The sequence below is a fragment of the Dermacentor variabilis genome, chromosome 11, assembly GCF_050947875.1.
Source record: "Dermacentor variabilis isolate Ectoservices chromosome 11, ASM5094787v1, whole genome shotgun sequence".
NCBI classification, from domain to species: domain Eukaryota; kingdom Metazoa; phylum Arthropoda; class Arachnida; order Ixodida; family Ixodidae; genus Dermacentor; species Dermacentor variabilis.
In genome coordinates this window covers 86,679,927-86,703,853 of record NC_134578.1, presented here as the reverse complement: position 1 = coordinate 86,703,853, position 23,927 = coordinate 86,679,927, and the positions used below count along the sequence as shown (strand labels likewise).

At 45.9% G+C, this 23,927-nt stretch overlaps 1 protein-coding gene across 1 annotated transcript in view; it reads left to right on the top strand.

Moving 5' to 3' along the window:
- Positions 1–674: 674 nt before the first annotated feature.
- The window catches only part of LOC142563365 (sodium-coupled monocarboxylate transporter 2-like), a 45,777-nt gene continuing 22,524 nt past the window's right edge, over positions 675–23,927 (top strand). Inside the window, exons 1-5 of the mRNA XM_075673926.1 lie at positions 675–1,086; positions 9,293–9,358; positions 12,722–12,773; positions 17,005–17,072; positions 18,175–18,332. Of these exons, the coding sequence (XP_075530041.1) occupies positions 751–1,086; positions 9,293–9,358; positions 12,722–12,773; positions 17,005–17,072; positions 18,175–18,332 (680 nt within the window). The 5' untranslated portion in view covers positions 675–750. The remainder of the gene's footprint in view (positions 1,087–9,292; positions 9,359–12,721; positions 12,774–17,004; positions 17,073–18,174; positions 18,333–23,927) is intronic.

Genomic DNA, 23,927 nt, shown 5'->3' with positions numbered 1-23,927 from the left:
TGTTAATGATGTCCACATAAAGCCAACAGACAATGAAGCCGAGGAAAGCATCTGGAAATAAATGCAGTTTAAATTGGAACGTTGAAAACAATGAAGAAAGGGGAAATTGAAGTGGACGAAAAGATAACTTCACGCCGGTAGGAGCCAAACACGAAGCCTCCAGATTACGTGTGCATTGCACTGCCAATTTCGTTCGGCTACCTCCGGCGACAATTTATCTTTTCGTTCGCTTAGTTTGGCTTATCTTCATTATTTTCTGTATTGCAATACAAATCACAGTTAATTTCCCCAATGTTTACCTTGGTTCCATGGTCTCTTGGTTTTATGTGGTCATGACTAACAAGACCGAGCCCCTCAGTTCCCCTTCTGCTCTCGAATACCTCCCATTAGACGCGTGTACGTTAAATTGTCTGTACTTAAGAAACTTGCAGCTTTCTGCCGCACATATTCCTACTTAGTAGAGCACCCTTTATAAACTGCCGCAGCAGGCAGTACAGGTCGCTTCTCAGAGAGCATTATTCACGAGAAGGACAAAATCCCTGCAAACAATGCCAGCTGCTAGGTCACAGACACTCGCATCATCTCTTTTTTTTTTTTTTGTGCTCGTCGCTTGGCTGCGCTGCCGAGTTTATGGAACAGGAAATCCTTCCAACGCCGTTTCACAGAAAATGACAGCGACCACGTGCGTCCTCAGATCCGGAATACTGGCCTTCTCCGCCACACCGAGTAGTGCCTCGTTAGACGCCTGCAATGGAGGACATTATCCTGGAGTACGTGGTCTTCGGCGCTCTTATGGCCCTCAACTTCGGTCTGGGCCTCTACTTCTCGCTGCGTCGGAAGGCGCGCCTGGCCCGCACTACCGCGGAGGTCTTCCTGGGCAGCCGGGCGCTGCGAGCGCTTCCCCTGGCGGCCTCCGTGGTGGCGACCATCGTTTCGTCCGCGGGAATGGTTGGCATGGCTGGACACTTCTACGCCTACGGTTTCCACCTCATGTGGCACGCGTTGGCCGCCGTTGCCGTGGCGCCCGTCGCGGCCCATGTTTTCCTGCCGGTGATGTACGGGATGCGGATCACCTCAGTGTTCGAGGTACTGGCGGCTGCAGTTTACAAGCACGTTTCTCGCGTCTCGAGCGTTCACTCAGTGGTGCAAGTGCCGGCAAACGTAAATTTGTACACGGCGCTTCCAACGCTTACGATACTCACTTAGCATTGGGCGTGTAGTTATCCTCAGTTATTTTTTTTTTCTACGCAAGCTGTCTACAGTGTGTTTATATGAAACTGTTAAACGCAACATCGAAGCGCGAATGAGCCTGGAGAAATTGAACGTGTTAAGAAATATGCAAAATACCTGTAGGACTTCATGTGGAACGAAGTGAAGGATTTAGTAGCACCTTGGAGCATTATTTAGCTTTATTTCAGTTGTATCTCGACAAAAACACACCAACAGTAACGCTGAACTCATATACTAAAAAAGCAGGCGCAGGATTTGTTAGTAGTATATTAGGAACATGTTTTCAGAGTACCAGTGACTGTAACACAGTGAATACGGCGGTGCACCGCTCAGCTCAAAGTCGTGGGTTTAATGCTAGTGGCAGCAGCCGAATTTCAATAGAGTCCAAACGCAAGAATGCTCCTGTACTTAGAGTTAGGTGCGCGTTAAGGAAACGAAAGGTGGGCAAACGCAAGGCGGAATCCCTCCCTGCGGAGTGACTCATAATAAGGCTGCGGTTTCGGCAGATAAAACCGCAGAGTTTATGTCAATTTAAAATACCATTGCGCAGAGTAACTTGTAATGCAGAACGCCTACAACGGCAGACAGCCCTTGAAAGAATATCAGCACAACAATAAGCACATTTAACTGCTGATTAGTTTACGCAAGAGACACACCGAACGATGCAACAAACAAGAGACAGTGTAAGCAAATAAGTGCAGCGTTGCGTAGGTGCTTGAAGTGCGCAAACAGCTGCATCATTTCCACAAAACTAAAATTTCCTGCTTATTTAACATCGCCATATGAAGAAAACACGCACTGAAGCCACACACACACACAAGGCCCCCGGTTTCCCCTCTGCTTGTTTGTTTTTCTTCGCAGTACAAAGATTTTGGAAAATAGTTACCTTTTCCGGCTACCCTTTTTTTTATTTCTGCGATTACGTTATAGCTGGAAATGTATTATCCAAAACTTAAGTTCAAACTTATTCACGTTGATATTGACCATATGCAGGTTTAAATTCAATGCGTGTTAGTCATTTCTATAACGAGAGTGAGAATTTTGCTCCGAATACCCTATTTTTTAACAAAACGTCGCCCCAGCTAGATCAATCCGCTTGATACAGCGATAGGGCGTGAGTAGGCCAAGAGAAGCACAGCGTTATCGAGCAATCCTATGCCACACGTTCTTTTATGTTTATAAGGATGTGGTAATCGAACATATCTAGTTATTAGCTGCCTTACTTAGTTACTGTTTCAAGCCTACTTATAAGATTTACCTTAGCGGCGAGAGCAGGCGGCTCACAGCCTCTTTAATTTTTGCAGCGGCCATTAGAAATGCACATGTTGGAAAGAGCAGTAAAATCATTTTAAAGGTTAAACAGAATCTACCTGGTTAAGCAAGACAACTATATAGGCAAACATATTTTGTACTTAAAAATGTACTTTAAACACACTTCACTTTAAACATACTTTAATATAATATACAGCACCTCTGGTATTTACAGCAACAAATTCCATTTAATCTTCATTATCAAAAAGTAAACTCTTCGTTGCTTCTTTCCGCCCGAGATGACATAGAAGACGCCGTCGGTCGTCAGTTCCGATTATATTATGAAGCCACTGCCTGCAACGCATCCGCCAGCCGTCGCTCCCACTGCTGGGTTAAAACAAGCAGCGTACGAGTTGACCGATAACTGGAGCAGTTCAGAAGGACTGACATCCGCACGCTTGCCAAGTGCGTCGCTAGCGATGCCGTTAGCGCTAGAGCAGAACGCAGTCAGTGGCGAAGTGTCGGTAGCGGTACTTGTTCTTTCTTTTTTTTTAAACAAGAAATCGACTGTCGGGGACGCCTAAATGGCTTCCCTGTAGAGGCGAATTTCTCGCAGTGGACTTTGTTGAGGAGGCGTTGAAATTACAATTAAACGATAAGAATTCGGCCTAAACATAATCAATCCGTCGTTTTACTGATGATTTCCTAGTGTACGCGTCTGACTTTCTATGATTAACAATGCCATCAGTAGCAAAGAAACACGTTACTGACGTACGTCCTTCGTAAGTGTCCTTCCATCACGTCAACCCCACCGCGGCATGTCAACCCGCGAGGTACGCGAATTCAAGGTTGCCGTCACTAGTACTTAAGGCGAAAACTATTAAGGAAGCGCGTGGCTAACTCTACCATACACATTTCCACGTTGAATAAAAGTGCAGGAAATCTTAGCATATTGAGTGAAATGAACACAGGGAAAGATTTAACTCAGCATACTTACGTGCCCAAACGACGATTCTAATACAAATCACGCCGTGCTGGGGGACTCAGGGACAAGGTTGACTGCCTGAGGTTCTCTAATGCACGGTGAATCATCGTGGAACATTGTTTAATTTCGTCCCCATGGTCACTTCTGGCCGCCCCGGCCAGTAGTGACCCTGCGACTTCATGCTCAGAAACGCACCACGACAGCCAACCCCCCCCCCCCCCTGCACTTTTACCAGGGGTGAAATTCCCAAATACGCGTTAGTCCATTCTGCTGATTCTTTCTTTGTTTGCACGATACAATTCGCTTAGCTAGTTGCCTATTCTGTGACACGAAGTGGTATTTTTCATCTTATCTAATGCGTTCATTTTACCTAGATGAAAAAAAAAAATAGTGAGACCCGCTATTTCTGGTAGTGTTTACGCAATTTCGAAGCAAAAACAGGGTGCAAAATAGAGGAGCTGTTTTTCGACCAGCCTCCGCATGACGGAATGGCTTCGTTTGTACTCAAATGAAATTGTCACCACAGGAAAGTAGAAGCTAAGGATGACCTTCTCCTGCAGCTAGAATGAGCACATGGGCTGCTGTTACCGGAAACAGGTGTTTTGCTTCACGCTTTGAAAAAAGCACGAGCTCAACAACCGTTTTACAAATCCAAAAATCTATGTGTCATTGTTGAGCTATTGCTATGTCTCTGTACTGGAAGCAAAAAAAAAAAAAAAAACTGAGATCATCACATAAGCGCTTTTATTACACCTACCAGATACAAAACTGGGTGTAGGAATGTGTTGAGAGAGAGACAGAGAGTAAGAGCTGATAGAGAGAGAGTGAGAGGTGACAGAGAGAGAGAGAGATTTTAGTGGCAGGAAAGACAGAGGTTGAACGGAGCTGGGGCACTCTAGCGTTGCAGTGGCAATTTTGTCACGTGGTACCGAAAACATCAACTTCTGCTCCGATAGGTCGGCTAGGTAAAATGAAGATAATGTTGCTGCACATTAAAAAAACAAGTAAGAAGGGGTCGCTATGTAAAGGACGAGCAACTGCAGATGTATTTGTTATATGAAATCAAAAAGCATATACGTCCACTCTACACCACTAAATAGGAATGCGAAAGTTGGGTATAAAAAAATTGCTCAAGTGTAGAAAAAAAATGTAATCTCACTGAAATTTCATCTGCGTGTGCGTCAGAATGGCTCTACTTTATGTTTTTTTTTATATCGACATGCAAGGTGATGCAATGTCCAAATAATTCTGAGCCAATAGTCTGAAATAGAGAAACGCCGCGTGCAATGTACGCGGAAGACAGCTGGTTAAATAATTTCTGTTTACGACATTCATACACTTTTGTAATATACGTACTATTTATTTCTGATGATTGGCGTCGAAGGGTATGAAATCGTCAAGCGTCCTGCTGTACGTTTTTTTCTTCAGATTCAGATAACTGAATCTGTAGCAGCATTGCTTCTTATGGCATCTCTGCTGAAACTAGCTATGTATAAGATAGCCAGGTGAAGAAAACCAAGATGTATACACGGAAAGATAAGCAGGGTGATATCATCAGCAATCTCGAATATATAGTAAGAGCAGCGGAAGAATTCTATACTGAACTGTACAGAACCCAGGGGAGTCAGGATACCTCAATTACAAACAGTAATTAACAGGATACAGAAACTTCTCCTATAACTAGCGATGAAGTCACAAGGGCTTTGCAAGACATGAAACGAGGAAGATCGACAGGAGAAGATGGAATAACAGTCGATTTAATCAAAGATGGAGGAGACATAATTCTTGAAAAACTGGCGGCTCTTTATACGAAGTGTCTACCGACTGCAAGGGTACAAGAAAACTGGAATAATGCTAAGATTATACTAATCACAAAAAGGGAGACGTTAAAGAATCGAAGAATTATAGGGCTATTAGCTTACTCGCAGTATTGCTTCAAATATTTATCAAAATATTCTCCAATAGAATAAGGGCAACACTGAACTTTAGTCAACCAAGGGAACAGGCTGGCTTCATGAAGGCATACTCTACAATTGATCACATCCATGTCATTAATCAGGTTATCGAGAAATCCGCAGAGCACAATAAGCCTCTCTAAATGGCTTTCATAGATTACAAAAAGGCATTTGATTCAGGAGAGATACCAGCAATCATAGAGGTATTACGTAATCAAGGAGTACAGACCACTTACGTAAATACATTGAAAATATCCACCGATGTTCTACAGCTACCTTAATTCTACACAAGGAAAGCAGGAAGATACCTATAAACAAAGGGGTCAGACAGGGAGACACAATCTCTCCAATGCTATTCACTGCGTGCTTAGAAGAAGTATTCAAGCTATTAAACTGGGAAGGCTTAGGAGTGAAAATCGATGGCGAATATCTCGGCAAGCTTCGGTTTGCCGATGACATTGTTCTATTCAGAAACAATGCAGATGAATTAGAACAAATGATTGAGGACCTTAACTGAGTGAGTGTGAGAGGGGGGGTTAAAGATTCGTATGGAGAAGACAAAGATAATGATGAACAGCCGGGCAAGTTCAAGATCGCCAGTCAACATCTATAGTCTGTGAAGGACTGCGTTTACCTAGGTCAATTAACACCAGGGAACCCTGATCATGAGAAGGAAATTCATAGAAGAATAAAATTGGGTTGGATCGCATATGCCGGAAATTGTCAGCTCCTCACAGGAAGTTTACCATTATCATTGAAAAGGAAGGTGTACAATCAGTGCATTTTACCAGTGCTGACATATGGGGCAGGGATTTGGAGACTGACAAGTAAGTTTGAGAACAAGTTAAGGACCGTGCGAAAAGCGATGGAACGAAGATTGCTTGACATAGCGTTAAGAGAGAGAAAGAGAGCGGTTTGGATTAGAAAGCAAATGGTTATAGCCGATGTTTTAATTGACATTATGAGAAAATATGGAGCTGGGCAGGTCAAGTAATGCGCCGGTAATATAACCGTTGGACCTTTAGGGTTACAGAATGGGTAACAAGAGAAGGGAAACGCAGTCGAGGACTGCAGAAGACAAGGTGGAGCGATGAAATTAGGAAATTCCCGGGCGCTAGTTGGAATTGGCTGGAGCAGCACAGCGGTAATTGGATATCGCAGGAAGAGGCCTTCCTCTTGGGCAGAGGACATAAAACAGGATGCTGCTGTTGATGATGATGATGAGGATCATGAACCTTCAACATTTTGAAGCTATGTTCTTCGTGACTCGTAGTGACGTAACATTGACTGCACATTTAAGTCACGTGATATTATGAAAAGTTACGGTCAACGATTGTGGCATAGAACATATTAGTACATGAGCAAAGTCGAGCAAGCTTTCGCGCCACCATCCTAACGAATGAACTCTCCTTCGCGGGTTAAAATCTTGAAGTGATTTTATGAGCTCCTAAATGACCATACCTTATACACACCGTTCAAAAGATACGTGAAGATGACCGAAAGCGGAGAAAAGTGACATAAGTCAAATTAGGATCCCTCTTCATTACAGTAATATTAGTCTTGATTTATCACGTTCGTTGTGGTCACGAGTAGGTATTCAAGTGTGTATTGTTTTGTAACGGAAACTAGCATAGAATAAGCACAATAACGAGAAGGTGTTAAAATTGAGTGCCGTAGAGCTTGCACGCTGCAGGGCATGTTCTTTGTACCCGCCCTTGTGGTTGTGTTTAGTCTCTGCCACTTTACGTTACAAAAGTGTGGCGACACGCCAGTCCGTAAAATATCTGTACTGTGTTTCGCTCTACGATAGTACCGCTTTTTACTCAGATCAGCACTGTTAATATTTTTTGGCGATCGGTGCTACACGAGCATACGGTATTGAAAATTGCTTAAAATTCCTTAAATACCCAATTTAAACGGAAAGTCTTGACTAATCAGAATGGGTGCGCGACTGTAGTAGCGTTGTAGCTTTTCGAATGTAGGCGAATACCCGCGATAATTCTGCTATGCACGTCGACATTTGTATAAACAGCAGACCGATCTGACAGGCGAATGGCAAATGCACTGAAGGTTTGAAATCTATTTCTATGTAGATGCTGCACCTCAAATTCCAGCCCTTTTTGTACTCGGCACTATTGCCCTTTAAAAAAGTTCTTATTACCTACGTAATTCGTGTCTTCAAGTATTGACAAATTAAAATAAGCATATTTTCCCGCACGCGGGAAGCAGAGACATCAAATAACTAATCAATCGATAACTAATCGATCGAGAGCTTCAGTCCGGTTAAAATTTCATTTTCTCATACTTGACCTTCCATTGAACAGTCATTGCGCTAAAGTCTACCGACGAAGAAACAATGGGCTCAGGGCCGCTTTAACGTAAAACTATTCCAAACCTTTATATTCCAATTCTGCAATCAGCCCTCCGCGATTGCTCAAAAACTTTTTTGGGCCACCTCCAAAGAAAGTATGTTCTGTGCAGGGGTGCGATTTCGACAGCCGTATAGGCTAGCTTTTCTTGCATCGCTTTCCGCGCTGAAAGCTCGAAACGCCCATGAAGTCGAATGGCGGGGCATTTGAATATATAGCTCCAAAAGCAGGACAACAAAACGAATTTCGCGCCTTCGAAAACAAAATGACGTCACTTGTGCTTTTAACGGACATGGCGTCACATTATTTTTTCTTCCGCCGGAAGTGTTCCCACCACATACAGATGGCGCTAAGCCCCATGAACCGCCTACGGACCGCCATGTTTTGAACGTATGGGCTCCTATGGAAGCTTCGCTACCAGGTATATTTACCTTGGACTATGCATGATTTGACCGAACAAGAGAAAAACTGTTATTTCCCATTCGACGCCTCTCCGCCATAGCCCTCGGCTATCGGTCAAAAGTTTTTTGGCTGCACCTACTTCACCTGCGTGTCACGCGACGTGGCAAAACTGCAAGAACTGACCGCGTCAATGTGACATGTATGCGTTAAAGATGCATTAATATGCCGAACAAAACTGAAGTCCGTTCTGAGTAGCCGCAGGCTGCCCCGTTCCGATAAGAGTAAAAGATGACTGTCGCCGATCGCTCAGGCACTAGCGACTCGCACTTGCCGGAGAGCATGGGTTTATTTGCCTATAGGAGAACTCTTTGCGCGGCCATGTAACGTTTTCAAGCACTTTCGGCACGTTTACAACCTCGTTATGCGAACTCTTCTTTGCCGGGGATCCGTTTTAACGTCATTCTTAAGCGTCCGTTGCATGCCGCCGTGATTTTCGGCCAGCCACAGCAAGCTAAATAAGGGAAACTGACCAATCGCAGACGCCGGCACCACCCTCTTAATCCGGTTAATGATTTTCAGTCCCATCAAATCCCTCTCCGCTTGAGCGTACGCCTAGGCTCTTGATTCGTTTTTCAAGGAAACAAAAGTGACCTCCTATGAACGAGAAGAGCATTTAATTGGTCTGCTCAGGCAACCCCGTGGGTCACCACCCGATGCTTGCGTCGACGGTTACGCAAAGTTGACGTCAGGAGATTGGAATTAAAATAAATATTGAAATAGCTTTACGTTATAGGGCCTCAGCACTGCGGCCTAACATTCGTGTCTTCTATAAACTGCTTTGTCAGATCAATAAAAACCGTTGTAGTTTCACCCGAAGGTCAATGCATTGGTAGCGATAGCAAAGTAATAATTAACAAATAAGGCTAGCATTTTTTTCGGCTATAACAATATATATTCGCTTACTAATGAAATAAACAAGCATAATGTAACGCACGCTTAGTCAACCAAGGTGCAACAAACAAATTTTTACACCATCTTCTATCCGCATCTAATGTGGGTTGTTTGTTTATTAAACTATTTGGTCCGTTTTTTTTTTTCAGTACATCAGGCAGCGCTTCAACTCGGCCATTGCTCTGACCGCCTGTATCAGCTACCTTTTCCTCACGGTAAGAGCGCTTTAATTTACTCATATGCTTCTTACATAATCAGTGGAATAGAAAATTGCGAATTATGCAGCCTAATTGAGGTACACTTGAAGAAAAAAATTGGAAGTAACAGTGGACTTGTAGGTAAAGCTTCATAAACAGTTCTCACGAAGCGCGTAGTCAAATAAAAAGTACAAGTTTCGCCAGAAAGGCGTAGCACCGATTGCGATGGCAAATTAATGCACAACTAATTGAGAATAATGGTTTTATTGGCCGTATAATCTCGGAAACATTCACTTAGTAACTGAATTAATAAGCATGGTGACAGCACGCTCAAGAAAACACGACACGTCACACTCGATATGCGCGGTCAGTCGCTGTCAAAATGGTAGTGTGAATAAGCGCGGTAGCAACAGCGAGCGAAGTCACCTTGTTCTATAGCTTCAACGCAAGAGCGCCGAGAACACAGCATTCACAAAGTTATGAGCCGTTTGCTGATCCTTTTCAAGCTACGGCGTGCACGACCACGCGCGGCCGTGTAAAATACGCAACTGTTGCCGGAGTCGAAGTCACCCCCTTCCCTCCCGCGCTGCCTCCCCGCTTTGCTCCATGTATGGCCTGCGAGATTGAGCCGCAGTCGTGAGTTCTCCTTGCGCCCGGCGGATCTGTACACGTCGTAGATGGCTTTCAACATAGAGGGTGCGGGCGGCGTTTTTACAATTGCTAGTAGGTACAGTGGGGCGTGGCACTTTTGACGGAGCTCGACGTTTATGCGCAGGCGCGAGTAAGAGCGGGCGCGAGAGAGAAAATCTAGGGACTTTTGCACCTTGAATATATGACTCAGCCTAGGCACTACGGAGGAGGTTTCTTATAGCGCGTTGTATTCGTTTGTCCCCTTGACATGCCGGCATTGCGGAGTGCGGTCGAGTTCGTTTACGCTCCACCGCTGGCTGCCCGCGCGGTGAGGCAGTGGACGCGGACGCCGCTTGGTGATCGCTTTGTCTGAAAGGGCAATGTTCTGACTGGTGTTGTATAAGTCGCGGGTCGCTTTTTTCGTTGCGGCGATAGATCGGATTTTTTACAAGCACTGCTCCAGGAGGGCACATGTAACCGGCAAGCGGAGGCCTCAGGAGAGCACCTGTGGTTATATTAAAGCAGGCGGCGCAGGATCTCCGGGGCACCCATGCGGTAGCGGGGGGATCAAAGCTCTAAGCAGGGCGGCCCGTGGGTTGGGGCCGCAGAGGCCCACGGACCAATCCGGCTTCTAGCTTTGATGTCCCCGTTGCCGCTTTGGTGTCCTGGAGGCGCCGCCAATGATGCTAAATAATGACACCTTGTTTTCATTAGTAAAAACATGATCGAATAAATATAATTGCTTCGAGCCGCCAAATTGCGATGCTAAGTGCAGCACTACCGTGCCCCGCGACTTCTGCCGGCACGCCTAGGGACAAGCGAATACAGCGCGCGCCAAGAAACTCCTCCGTAGTACCTAGGCAGAGTCGTATATTCAAGGGGCAAAACTCCCCACATTTCCTCTCTCGCACCCACTCTTACTCGCGCATGCGAGCGAACGTCCGTCGCCTCCGCAAGTGCCACGCCCCGTTGTAAATACTAGCAATTGGAAATACGCGTCTGGGCGGAGGCACGATCCGCTCGCAGGGAAATGCGCCCCCCCCTCCCTCTCCTCCCCCCAGAACCTTGCGCATAGAGATTCAACAAGAGCGGACACTCCAATAGAGCCCAGGGGCCGGATTGACTGTAGCGCACCAAGCGAGTGGTATTAACAGCTTCCGGTTTCGGTTTGGGGCCCGCGCGTTTTGAACGCCAGCTGGTACGCCCCACACCTGCTCCGCTAATCAGCCCGGCATTTATTTTTCGTTTTTTTTCGCTTTTACTGGTAAACCACGCACGTCCTTGGCGCAGAATTGTTTTATTATTTAGTAAAAATGATTGCGAACGATCTTTACAAGCCTCCACCGAATCTGTGTCACATGAAATTTCATAAAGAAAACGCAGGACGTCTTCTTAAATGATGAAATGTTTATTTTGCTCTATATAAATGCTCGTTCGGGGCTTCTTGGGCGTTCATCCAAAGTTGTGGCACCAGGCAAGCAACAGTCGTTGCCGTACGAAGCTCCACCAGATGCCATCAGCTGAGAAAAAGTAAATTACAAGCGTGTATCATTTCGGTATATTGACCTAACAGAAATACTGCGTGTAGAGGCGAAACGAGCGTAAGTGGTGAATGAGCGGCATTACAGATAAATTCACTTTTACGTACACTTTATAGCCAATAAACTCCTTCCAAAGAATGCCATAAAATCTGAAATGAAAAACATCCGCTTTTCAAGCATCTTTCCCTTCCCGTGCATAATTTACTGTACTTTAGGCGCACAAATACAAGGGTGACTGCGCGCTTCCAGAACAACTTGGCCTCAGTCGACGCGATGGTACGCCAAGTACACAGAGGGGGCTACAACACAGGCTCTCAGCCAGATCAGCTCTGACATCTGACGCGGACCTTTTATGTTCAAAAAGTCAAACAAAAAATTCCGCTCATACGCGAGCATAGATTCCAAACGAGTGGATTTGCTTGCTGGCTCTTCATGAGCCGCTCGCACATCTACTTGCCAGAGCATGCACGTACGTTAGAAAGCTGCCAGAGATTGTGGATAAGCTTCCACCTAAACAACACAAGAAGAAAACGCGCACGATTCTCCTGCAGCGTCCTTTTGCATTGCAAATGCCAATTTTAAGACAAAAGCACCCCGAAATTGTTCATTCTACTTGTAATTTTTTGACGGGAAAGTTCTGCCGATTATTAGCGTTTTGAATTGTTTATTTTCGTTCGCGGTTTTGCTGATAATCACGTTTTTCGATGGGACGGTTCCACCACAATTACCGGGCCTACTTATCCGGCGCTGGGCTACACATAAGCCCAGTCCGCGTCGTATTTCTAATTATCATAGAAAAGTCGTGCTACCTATGTGTTTATGTTGCGAAAAGATGATAAAATTTACCTGGTGAAACTGCTGCGAGGTAGACCTGTATCCCAGTGCACTTTGATGGTGGACTTGAAAAGGTCCTTTGACAAGTATAAGCAATGATTATTTGCAGGAATGCCCTCGTGCAACACGCTGTCAAATGCCCTCGCTGGATGTGAAACTTCGATAGCAGTTGCGAATGATCTGGCGCCTGGCATGACACATTTACCTGCGCAGATATAGAGTTTACAGTTTGATATGTGTATAATCGCTAAGGTGCTACACAAACAACTTCCCTTTTTGTTCATGAAGGACAACCACGTCACCCAAACATCTGGTACAAACGCTAACCAGAACTGAAAACGGAAACGCCACCTATGATATGATTTATTTCTTTCAGCAAAGCATTGGCGCACTAGCCATCTTCGCGGCCGGCATTACCATCGACACAGGTGAGGAGACGACATCTGCTGTTCTAGTGTTATATTTCAAGAAAGTGTCGTCTTAAGGCATGACAAACCTACTAATGAGGTGGCACAAGCTTAACACGGTTATTTTTCTTTTCACAATACTGGAAATGTCATAGCAAGGATTTCATAAATTGTCATTTGGCAAATCTGCATATTGGCAGCACCTACCACCGTAAAAGCTACATTAATTTTATCGTATTTCAGAAAGAGCTCCCGCCGCACTGACAATGGTCACTAGCAGACACCAGATATTTAGGTACTTAAAACGCTCTTTTGGGCGTCTATAACAGCCACCAGAGATGTCATTTAAGGTAAACATATGCGAAAATACGGCCTCTTAGGCATGTATAGGCTGAATATAGTAGAACTTCCGCTGTGCATGTAGAAATAAATTATGATTTTCCAAGAACGCAGCACACTTAAACCAGGTTTTGTGAAATTAATTCGATTTTCTAGGTTAAACTTAAGCAAGTGGTGTAGGTTACGAGATTTATGTGAAATTTAGTGTGACTAGACTGGACGAGGAAAGTTGTGAAACCAGTGACACAGAAGCTCCATCTCAAGATTTCCGGTTCCGTGTTTCGCCTTTATCACTGAGCATTGGTTTCTATGCAGAAACAAAACGCTCAGCACTCAATGAAATTTGGGGCGCATATTCGTACTTCAAAACATTCGATGATTCAACGCTATCTGGACTTCAAGAATCTTTGCATGTTCTTTGCAAAGATTACACTCGTCATACACTCGTCGAGCAGTTGCTGTCAGACTGGCAATGAGATGCCGTCGTGGTCGTTTCATTGTCCTCACTCCAGCATCGTCATTCGACACTTGTCAAGCCGTCGCCCCCATGCAACGGTCGTCATATGCTCGCCGTGATCCCATTGTTCTCACACCGTTTACATATCATCGTCATCATACAGTCGGCGTTATGCAGTCGTTGTCATACCGCCGTCGTGATGCCGTTGTTGTGATTCCATCGTTGTCGTTACGCAATTGTTCTCGTACCAATGTCGTCACATTGTCGTCGTCACGCTGTCGTATTTAACACTGTGCTCATTTCAGTAAGGCCATACCACTGCCCTCATGCTGTAGTTTTCCTACCGTATGAGTCGTTTCATCGACGTCATTCCTTCGTCATTCTATCGCTATCATGGTGTCGTCATTCAGTCGTGATTAAGCCGCCATTGTCCTACCATGTCATGCCATTCTCGTCATTGCGTCATCAAAAGACAGTCGCTATCCTGCATCAGTTCTCACTACGTCGTCGTCATGCCGTCCTAGTCGGGTGATCGTCGTCACTTCAGCTTTGTCAGCCGGCTTTCATCATGTCGTCGTCAAATAGGTTTCGTGATACCTGCGCCGTCATACCACTGTTATCATAGTATTGGCATGTCTATTTGGTCACTGCGCCATCATACAGCCGCCGCCATGCATTCGTTGTGATACCGTCGTCGTGATGCCGCCAGGGCCGTTCTATTTTCATCATTCTAAACTAGCCATGCCGCTCTCCTGATTCCATCGTCGTCACACATTCCTCACTAACCGCTGCCGTCACCGTCATACAGACTTCGTCGATCGATCAATGTAATTTCCTCGTAGTCATTCTATCTTAACCGTGCTGTCATCATTCAACCGTGATTATACCGCCATTGACATGCCACTGTCGTCATGCACTCGTGGTCGTACCATCGTCGTCATTCCAGCTTCGTCATCCCATTGACATACCGTCAACATCACGCCATCGTCATCGCATTGTCTTCATGTCATGGTCATGCTCTCGTTATAACATCATCATCATTTCAGAATAAGCATTTCATTGTCGTCCTGCCATTACCGTCATAGCGGCTTTGTCGTTCCAGTGATGCCATTCTGTGGCCGTCTTTCCATTGTCATCACAGACGGGTCATCATACAGTCATCATCATGCCCTGATGATCATGGGTGATCTTCGCATGCGAGTGCCATAGCAACGTGGATCGATACCCTAGAGAGTGTATGTCGCTTGCAGCCCATTGAACGGAACCTGAGAATTTACCTGCTGAGAAAGAACTCAGAGGGTAAATAAATATAGCTTAAGAAATACGTTGTCACCACATTGTTCGAATGCTAATCGCATTACCATCGAGAGTCATCGTGAGATCAGTTCTGCCGTAATTCTTTTTTTTTGCATTTTGGGAGTTCCGAGCTAAACTGCTCAGTATATTTGGGCTGCGTTACTCCAGACTGCTAGCCTCGGACGATTGCCTCGTGAGCTCTTGAACACTGTCAAATTTTTCGCACCGTGTAGCCTACATATGTCCTAAAAAGAAACTGCGCATTGCAGTAATGAGTAATATTGAAACCGCATACATCAACCAGTTTTTCCAAAAATACAGTTACGCGTATAAGAGTAAGGTTATTGGTAACTGATCCGGTTAGGTAAGCGGAAGGCTCTGCATTCTGCGGCAGGTTGAATATATAGGTTGTCTAAGTTAACACTAGCCAAGCTGCTCAACGAAAAAGAAAGGATAATACAAGAGCGCTAGATAGGATTTCAAGATCTACGCTGTTCAGTCATGAGCGGTCTGACGACCGAACACGTTTGGTCTTAAAATCGCAATTTGCACCGTGTTTTTTCAGTGTGTTTTAAACAGCGTGACAATTGCTAGCGGGGACGCACTATATACTGGGGATGAAATGAAGAGAAACCCACGCACACACGCGCCCTCGCACACAAACACTGAAACGTAGTCAACAGTGAGCACCATGGCACGAACAATGAAGAAATTAGACACACACACACATCATCATCGTCATCATCAGCAGCAGCAGCAGCAGCAGCAGCAGCAGCAGCAGCAGCAGCAGCAGCAGCAGCAGCAGCAGCCTGGTTATGTCCACTGCACGGCAAAGGCCTCTCCCATACTTCTCCAACTACCCCGGTCATGTACTAATTGCGGCGATGTCGTGCCCTGCATGCCCTGCCTGACGCACATGGCACCCTCCAAAGGCAAAATATCGTGATCCTCCTGGCGGCAGGATTGCGTATCGCATCTTGTTTTAAAACTGATAGCTCAGAAATGTAGCTTAAAGGCTTCACAGAAAACCGCGATACCATGTATCTTTTTACTCTCACGATACTGCTTGATTCATTGTGCTATTCTGCCACTCCCACACGCATACGCCGTGGTAGTTATGAAGATGTACTACCTCTTGCGATCTCTTGATAATCATGCGGCAGCACGCTCATGATTTGAATCCTCAAACTGACTGAGCCCGACAAGTGAGTCTGAGTATGAGTCAGTATGAATCAGCTAAGATATTTTGAGTTTGAGAGAAGCTGGCTGAAAAAACATTTTGGCGAGTGTGAACCCGTGGGAGCCAGGCGGAGTACAATGCCCATAGAACTCGCATGGGTCCTATCCTGAGTGAGCCCTGAGCGGAAGCTTTAAGCAATATCCGGTGCCGGTGCATTTAGGCCTGCGAGCTGCATCACAGCATTGGTACGACTGGTTTTTCATACACTTTAAATGAAAGCCTGGGCGCGCTAGTGGAGAATCACAGAGGAAATCAACAAAACCGGTCCAAATGACTGTTCCGAAGAAACACGTACTGATTGTCTGAGGAATTTTCGCTTGACATTCAGAGCGCTCTCCGTATCCTGACGAAGCTTTTCGAGAACAGACACCGTTACGAAAGTCATCTGTTTCGTTACTGCCATGTGACGCGAGGCATCAATTAGGAAAACCGGCATACCAGCGTTGTCTGCACGAAACACTTCTTTTGCCATACTCACCACACAGGCGCATCAATGTGCTGTCTCAGTTTAGCTTTCTTGAGAACTTTGAACGCGTTATCTGGGGTTGCTCTCTTTATTGGATAACGAACAAATCCATGAAGGCCACTCTGCATTTGCAGGTGGACGGAAAAATAGATCCCCGGGACCTACTCACAGTAGTCCCACCCGCACGTTGCAAAGACTGTCTGCTTTTCCTGGCGTGCATAGGGCTCCTAAAGTCTATGTGTGCATTTGCTTATTTAGTGTGTATATGCTTGTCCATCTGTGCAAGCATCCTTCGTGTGTTTCTGTGGTCATATTTCATACATACAGTAAACTAGCTTGTGAGAACGCCAGTCAAGTTGACCTCTCTAGCTTCTGAATACGAGCTCAAACTTTCCAGTTTTGCTCACCATTTTTAGTATAACAGCTGTGCTCTTTCATTTTCGTAATTTCCCAGTTTTTGGAGTGCCGTTGATGCTGTGCAACATTGTTATTGGACTCTTCGGTACTTTCTACACTGCACTGGTGAGCCACATCTTGCTATAACTTCGAATGCATTTTTTCTATATGAAACTTTCTGCTAGACCGTGCCGAAATTACGATGTGATTATGAGGCACGCCCCAATGAGAGGCTCTGGAATAATTTTGATCACCTGCCGTTTGCTAACCAGTACCCACTGCATGGTGCACATGCGTTTCGTCTAACTACATAATTACTATTGACTAATTAGTAAATGTCACAAATAATATATTGAGACGAAAAGTGTTAATGAGAAAATTGTGGAGCAACATGAAAACTCATGACTCTTGCATTCAATAGCCCAATAACGTGCTATCTAGACCTTTTTTTTCGAGTCTGAAAGAAGCCAGCGAATACACGCAAAATTGGCGCGCGACTGGCTGCTCGAGGCACTTTGCGTGCATTCGCGGGCTTCTTTCACGCTCAGAAAAGCACTTTAATGTATCGCGTATTCAGCTACAAGAAGCTGTTATCGGGAGTTTCTCGTGTTGCTCTGCAGTTTTCTCATTGTGGCTTTTCACATAGTTACAATACTTCCGAAGTTGATGAATTCATGCAGACTAGTTGTGTAATTATACGGAATGCAGACAATAATTCGAGTATCTCCAAGTGACGGCATACAACATTACCTTGATTCTGTCCACCTACGTGGCATTTTCATATCTGTAAATCGTGGTGCATGACTGTTGGGACACCCTGTATATGCTAGATGACTTCCCAAATCACGGAGCAACATCCACAGAGGCTTAACCAGGGCACTTAGCATTTGCGTCTTGCTAACACAAATTTGAAACTTTGCTCCTGAAGTGTCAGCTGATATGGAAGAAGAAGCACGCGAGTAATACACTCGTGAAGAGAAACCAATGAAGGGAGTGGCATTGGAATCTATAGCTGGCTAACGCATGTGCATTCAGTCGCCGATTTGTAAGGGGATCATTGAATCTTTCTGATTTTGTTACTAAATATGTAATTGTATTGGCGGCACCTAAGGAATCTTGTAAAGTTCGTTGTGGACGGCACAAATTAGAAAAAGTTACAAGATTTTTAAACCGGTAGCCACGTCAGTTCATCGTTTCTTTTTCGATTACTTCTCTTCCATATTTGAAGGGAGGTCTGCGAGGCGTCGTTTGGACAGACTGCGCTCAGCTAATATTCATGGTTTTTGCTCCTGCTACTGTCATCGCCAAAGTGATCGTCGACATGAACGCATCCCACGGCATATTTCAATCCGTCACTGATTTTGACATTCGTGCGTACGTGGGCAAGTAAGTAACATCCTTCGCCGGCATTTCTTGTGTACTTTTTCTAACACATCTTTAAATAGCGCGGAGCCTATAAGCAGTACGGCCCGTTCAGTTGAATTATCTAAAGAGACGGACGTTGCTTGTGCTACAAATCGCAATGTCAAGGCATGTAATAAATTATACTGATACGTTTTAAGTTATTCTCTGTGGAGCCCAAGTTACAATTTAGGTAAAGCTGTAGAGCAACCACGTCCGTTTAACGAAAGTTATATCACTAACGCCACTTTTTGGATGTCCGTCCCCAGAGTCTGCTAAATATTGCATTGGTGTCACAGTTCCGATCATGCCGCGCTCCCTGACGCAATGTTTCTTAGACTGTTAACTAGAACAACAGTGTATGTCGCAGCACACTTTGAAGCTAAGTGTCTATAAAGTAGTGATAAATATGTAGAGGTTTACAAAATTAGCAAGCAGTAAATTGTGGTAGAAAGTTTGCACGATAACATATTGGGCAGAGTATTGCTATTATAAGACCACCGTGGCAGCCTAAAAGCAAAAACATACCGGAACAAATATTTGCAGAATGATGAGGCGTGTGTACGTTCTGCTACAAATAACATCGGGAGACAATTCAGCATGTTGTAAAAGAAGGCGAGGATATCCCCCCAGCCAGCATCGTATAAACGATCCATCTTCCGGAAAAGCCAGTATTAGAAGGTGATGCAAGTGTTAATTGGTCTACTGTCCAAATAAGCAGGGGACGTCGTTTACAGAAGTGGTGAAAAAAAGTAGGGAATATCCGAGAATCTGAGCAGATTTCTAGGCTTGGGCAGGGTTGTGTCAGCATGGCCTCCACCACTCTTTCAGACAAAGAGCTGGCACATTTATGCATGGGCAGATGACAACCCCTGGTTCGCACAGCATGCATGTATTAGTGAATCATTCAAAATAAAAGCTGTTGGAACTTCCGCGCTCGTCCTGGTCGTCTCGACTCCGTCCCTGTTTTATATGCGCTGCCGCCCTTTCAAATATGTGTCCAGACGGCCAGATAGCCACATTAGCCATTATAGGCATAATTAACTATAGAATACACAGTAAAATTCTGCTATTTCTTGCAGTACCTTATGAAATTTCGCCGCTAATCAACATCGCGATTTTAGGCTTCCGTCAGACAAAATAGTTCTCCAACCCCTAGGCGTACAGTCCGACCTAAGGTTTAAGCTCTGAGTGAAGGCCAAATTTATACATTGGCACGCTGGCACAATCGTAATGCAGTTGAGCAAGGGAAAAGATGACGAGATGCCTCTAATGGCCTCACTGATGCAGACAGTGTCCACTGCCTGGCTCAGTACAGTGTGGCACTCGCTCTCTGCGAAACTTGAGGTTTTTTGAAGAGGACTGGCATAACTCAAACTTGCACAGCCATGTTTTAGCGTCTACTGGCAGCACAACTATGTAAAAAGTGACATTCTTAGTTTTCAACGTCGTGTAGATATCTCTTTGATGAAACGGATGCGGGCCGTTAAATTACGCGATATGTTACAGTCGACAGAGTGGACTACCATATGTTCGCGCGAAAATGAGTGGTTTTACCGCTTATGTAGAGGTCTTCAAGAAGGAATGAATGTATAATAGGGCTAAGTGAGATGGTTTGAATCTGGTGCCCAAAAAATATACTTCTGAATTACTACTCGCAAGAAAATACAAAAACACTCCACTAACATCAGTGCCTGTGCAAAAGAGGTCCGTCCAAATGAAGAGCAAGCGTCAGGAACTCCCCTAGCCAAATACACTGAGGCCGGATGGCCTCCTAGCTGCTTCGAGTGATGTAGTTGGCCTGTTCGGGCCTTGTATTGCTCAGCCTGTCATTCCATGTTGAGCTACAGAGGTCGTAAATCGGACGTCTACATTCCACTGTGGTAATCTGGATAATCGAGCACTAGGCCAATGGGATTTCAGAGCAGAACACAGACGCAGTCTTGAAGACGGAGGAGACTCCGAGAAATGTGCACAATATTTCCAATACATAACGAAAAATAACGAAAATATTTCACACACAGCTGGCAAATATATTTGAGAGGCCACTAGATCAATTAGGCCGGCTGGTGGCATCATTCTCTGTTATAATAATGGGTTCGTACGGCCTTTTGTGTGGTTGAGGGCACAGGCTCATGGTCCAGTGTAGTGCGTAACAAGGAGGGGCGGATGGCAGCACCATCCGCTTCGCATTTTTTCCCTTCGGCAATGCAGTCCTTCAAGAAGCTTAAAAGCATAATAGGCGTTTTTTTAGTTGCCTCACTCGGTTTTGCATAGGCATAATGCGTTAGCGCAGGTATGATAGCGCTGGCCACCATGATAACGCATCAGCGGTGCTTGTTGCACAGTGGTACATGCTAAAGCTTGAAGGAGCAATTTTATTGCAATAACAATTATATAGACACTCCAAGCACATTTTTCTCGTCGCCATCGCTGTGATGTTCCGTATGAAGTCCAAACACGATAACATCGTCGCTGCGCGCTCCGGAGAAAGGCGGGGTGGGGCAGAAGCGCGTGGTCGTCTGTCATGCGCGAGGCGCGGGGCTGAGGCCACGGGAGGGGGGGTCGTTGGGGGTTCTACTCCTGCGGTTGGTACTCACGATGTGGCTGCGTGGGCACCGTCTCTTGAACGCGATCTGCGACGTGGACGCAATACGAGCCAGCACGCGCCTCGCCTTCAAAACCATCTGGGACGTTCGGATCGGATCGGAAAACATTTATTGGGCTCTAGAAAAGAGATCTTCGCGGCTTCAGACGGCCTCTTCCATCTTCTGATGGATTCTTCTGTCTGCAATCACAGGGTTGGTGCCCCAGTCCAAAGCTCGACTGAGTATGGCCAACCCGCGAGCTCGCTCTACTAGGCGCTTTTGGCCGTTCAAGCTTACGCTGGAAAGCATACCCTCGATCCCACTGTTCCGCACTCGGGTTTTTAATTTTATAGATAGTTGGGGACGCAATATTTTGACAGGCCTATGATATGTGGTACAGATCTGGTTTCTCTCCGCACCATGGGCACTTAGCCTCATATTGTGTAGGGAAAATTTTATTCAGAAGGTTTAGATTCGGTAAAGTACCCGTCTGCAGTTGTCATGCAACAGCATCCTCTCTGCTTAGATCCTTATCCGGGGGTGGGTACTTCAGTCTGACCCCTTTATAATAATTTAGGATACCTGAGTAGCCCATGGGTACTGACTCGGGTTCCTCAAGGCTGGGTGTGTCGGACGCCCGGTTGGTATGCCCTCGAGCTATCCTATCCGTCTCTTGGTTCCCTGTTATGCCAGCGTGCCCTGGTACCCAGATTATGGTATGCTGAACTTTGTTTCCCGGGTCGCATGAGCAGAGTATGTGGCGTGCTCTGCGCCCAATTCTGCCGTTTGTATAATTACGGCATGCTGCTTGGGAGTCTGTTATTATTGTTGGGGACCTGCCAGATCGATAGCCCTCCAGTGCTACCAGAGCCACAGCTGCCTCTTCGGCCTCGACTACCCTGCAGTCCTGTAGTGATGCGCTGGTGATCTCCTTGAAGTCCGAATTAACCACCGACGCCACTGCTCTGCTGTTGTGTCTTCTGTCTTTGACGAACGTTGCCGCGTCCGTATACCTTGTGTTGTCCTTGTTCGCCAAGGTTCTCTACACGTACTCCGCTCTTGCTTCTCAACGCGCCTTGTGCAGGTTCCGGTCCATATTCTTGGGTATCGGTGCGACTCGCAGTGTACTGCGATACTTGTCCGGAATGAACTCGGTACGCTGGATCTCTTGGATCATGTTGCCGCCGCCATATCTTCGCAGGAGCACCCTTCCCGTGGGGGTCTGCATCAACCTACGTGCCTGAGAGCATAGTAGTGCTTCTCTTAGTTCACTGAAGGTATTGTGCAGTCCCAGGGCCAGCAGTTTCTCGGTCGATGTGCGCTGCGGCAGGTGAAGCGCAGTTTTGTACGCCTTTCGCAGTATGGCGTCCGCTTGTTCTTCTTGCTTGATGCATTTGTGGTAGGGAAGGCTATACACCACTCTGCTAACCACGAGGCTCGTGACTAGCCTAAGTGTGTCGCTCTCCTTCATACCGTGTCTCTTGCTAGATACTCTGTTGATCATACGGGCTACCTGCATGGTGGCAGTCTTCAGCAGTGTCAGAGTATGATTGCACCGTTGATTGGACTGAAGCAACGTGCCCAGGATCCGAATGGTGGTCTTCCCCGGAATGCGTTGTCCCGCGAGGTATACGTTGAGGCTGAGATCATCGCTTGTAGGGACCGTTCGATTTTGTTTGCCTCGCCACACCCTTAGGAGCTCGGACTTCTCCGTCGAGCAGGTGAGGCCCCTGGCCCTAACGTAGGTTTCTACGCAGGTGGCCGCTTTTTGCAGGCACTCTTCTTTTTCGCTGAGCGATCCCCGCTTCACCCATACCGTGATGTCGTCAGCATAAATGGCGTGCCGTATGCCTTCAAGTTGTTCGAGTTGTCTTACTAGCCCGATCATTGCGACGTTGAAGAGGATGTGGGAGATGACCGACCCTTGAGGAGTTCCCTTGTTTGGGGTGCGAAACTTCTCTGATCTGACTGCTCCCAGGCCGATTGTTGCTGTCCGGTTTGAGAGGAAGGCCTTGACGTAGCCATGAATCCTTCTGCTACAGCTCAGGCTATCCATTCCTGTGAGTATGGCTTCGTGGCTGACATTGTCGAAGGCTCCTTTAATGTCCAGTGCCATGATGACGTGTTCGCTGTTTCGTGGGACGTTGCTGAGCACCTCCTCCTTGAGCTGGAGGAGCACGTCTTGCGTCGATAATTTAGCGCGGAATCCAAACATGCTGGGGGGGTACAGCTCGTTGTCCTCCATATAATTTTGTAGCCTCATTGTAACCACCCGCTCGTACAGCTTGCCTAAGCATGACGTGAGAGAGAGAGATTGGTCTAAGATTTTCTACTTGCAGTTTTTTGCCAGGTTTTGGAATAATCACTACCTCCGAATGCTTCCACTCCTCGGGTACTGTCTCCTCCGCCCAGTGTTTGTTGAGATAGTCAGTAAGTTCGACTACCAGCTCATCACTGAGGTTGCGAATGGCAAAGTGCGCGTACTGCCGGTAGCTTCGTGCGAGCTGTGCTTTCGACGTTTTGCTCGCACTGGGGGAAGAGACAGCGTGAAGGTCAATTCGCTCACTGCTACTGCTGCCGCGATCCCTTACTCCAGCGTTCTGACATCGAGTTTGCGTGGTGATCGCACGAGATGTGTTCATGTTTGCCTGCACGCGCCTGATACCGTGCTTGTCAATTTAGTTAGTGAGTGAATGTTTGCAAGTTTATACGGCCGATATATCTACTATCCTTACTTTGCATAGCTGTCTACTAATTCGCTATCGCAACCGATGCTTTTCCTTTCAAGCGAAACTGCTACTTTCTTTAGTAAATGGCTTGCATCACTGAAATTGTTGATTGTTATCCAGGACCTATTCTCAGGAAGCGAATTCCCATTAGGTTGTCGAGTTGTCTTTGCTCCATATTGTCCTCTTATGTAGACTGGAATCAAGAAGCACATCATCCGAGGTTAGCTTATCTGTCCAGCGCTTTTTCAATTGTCACCTTAACC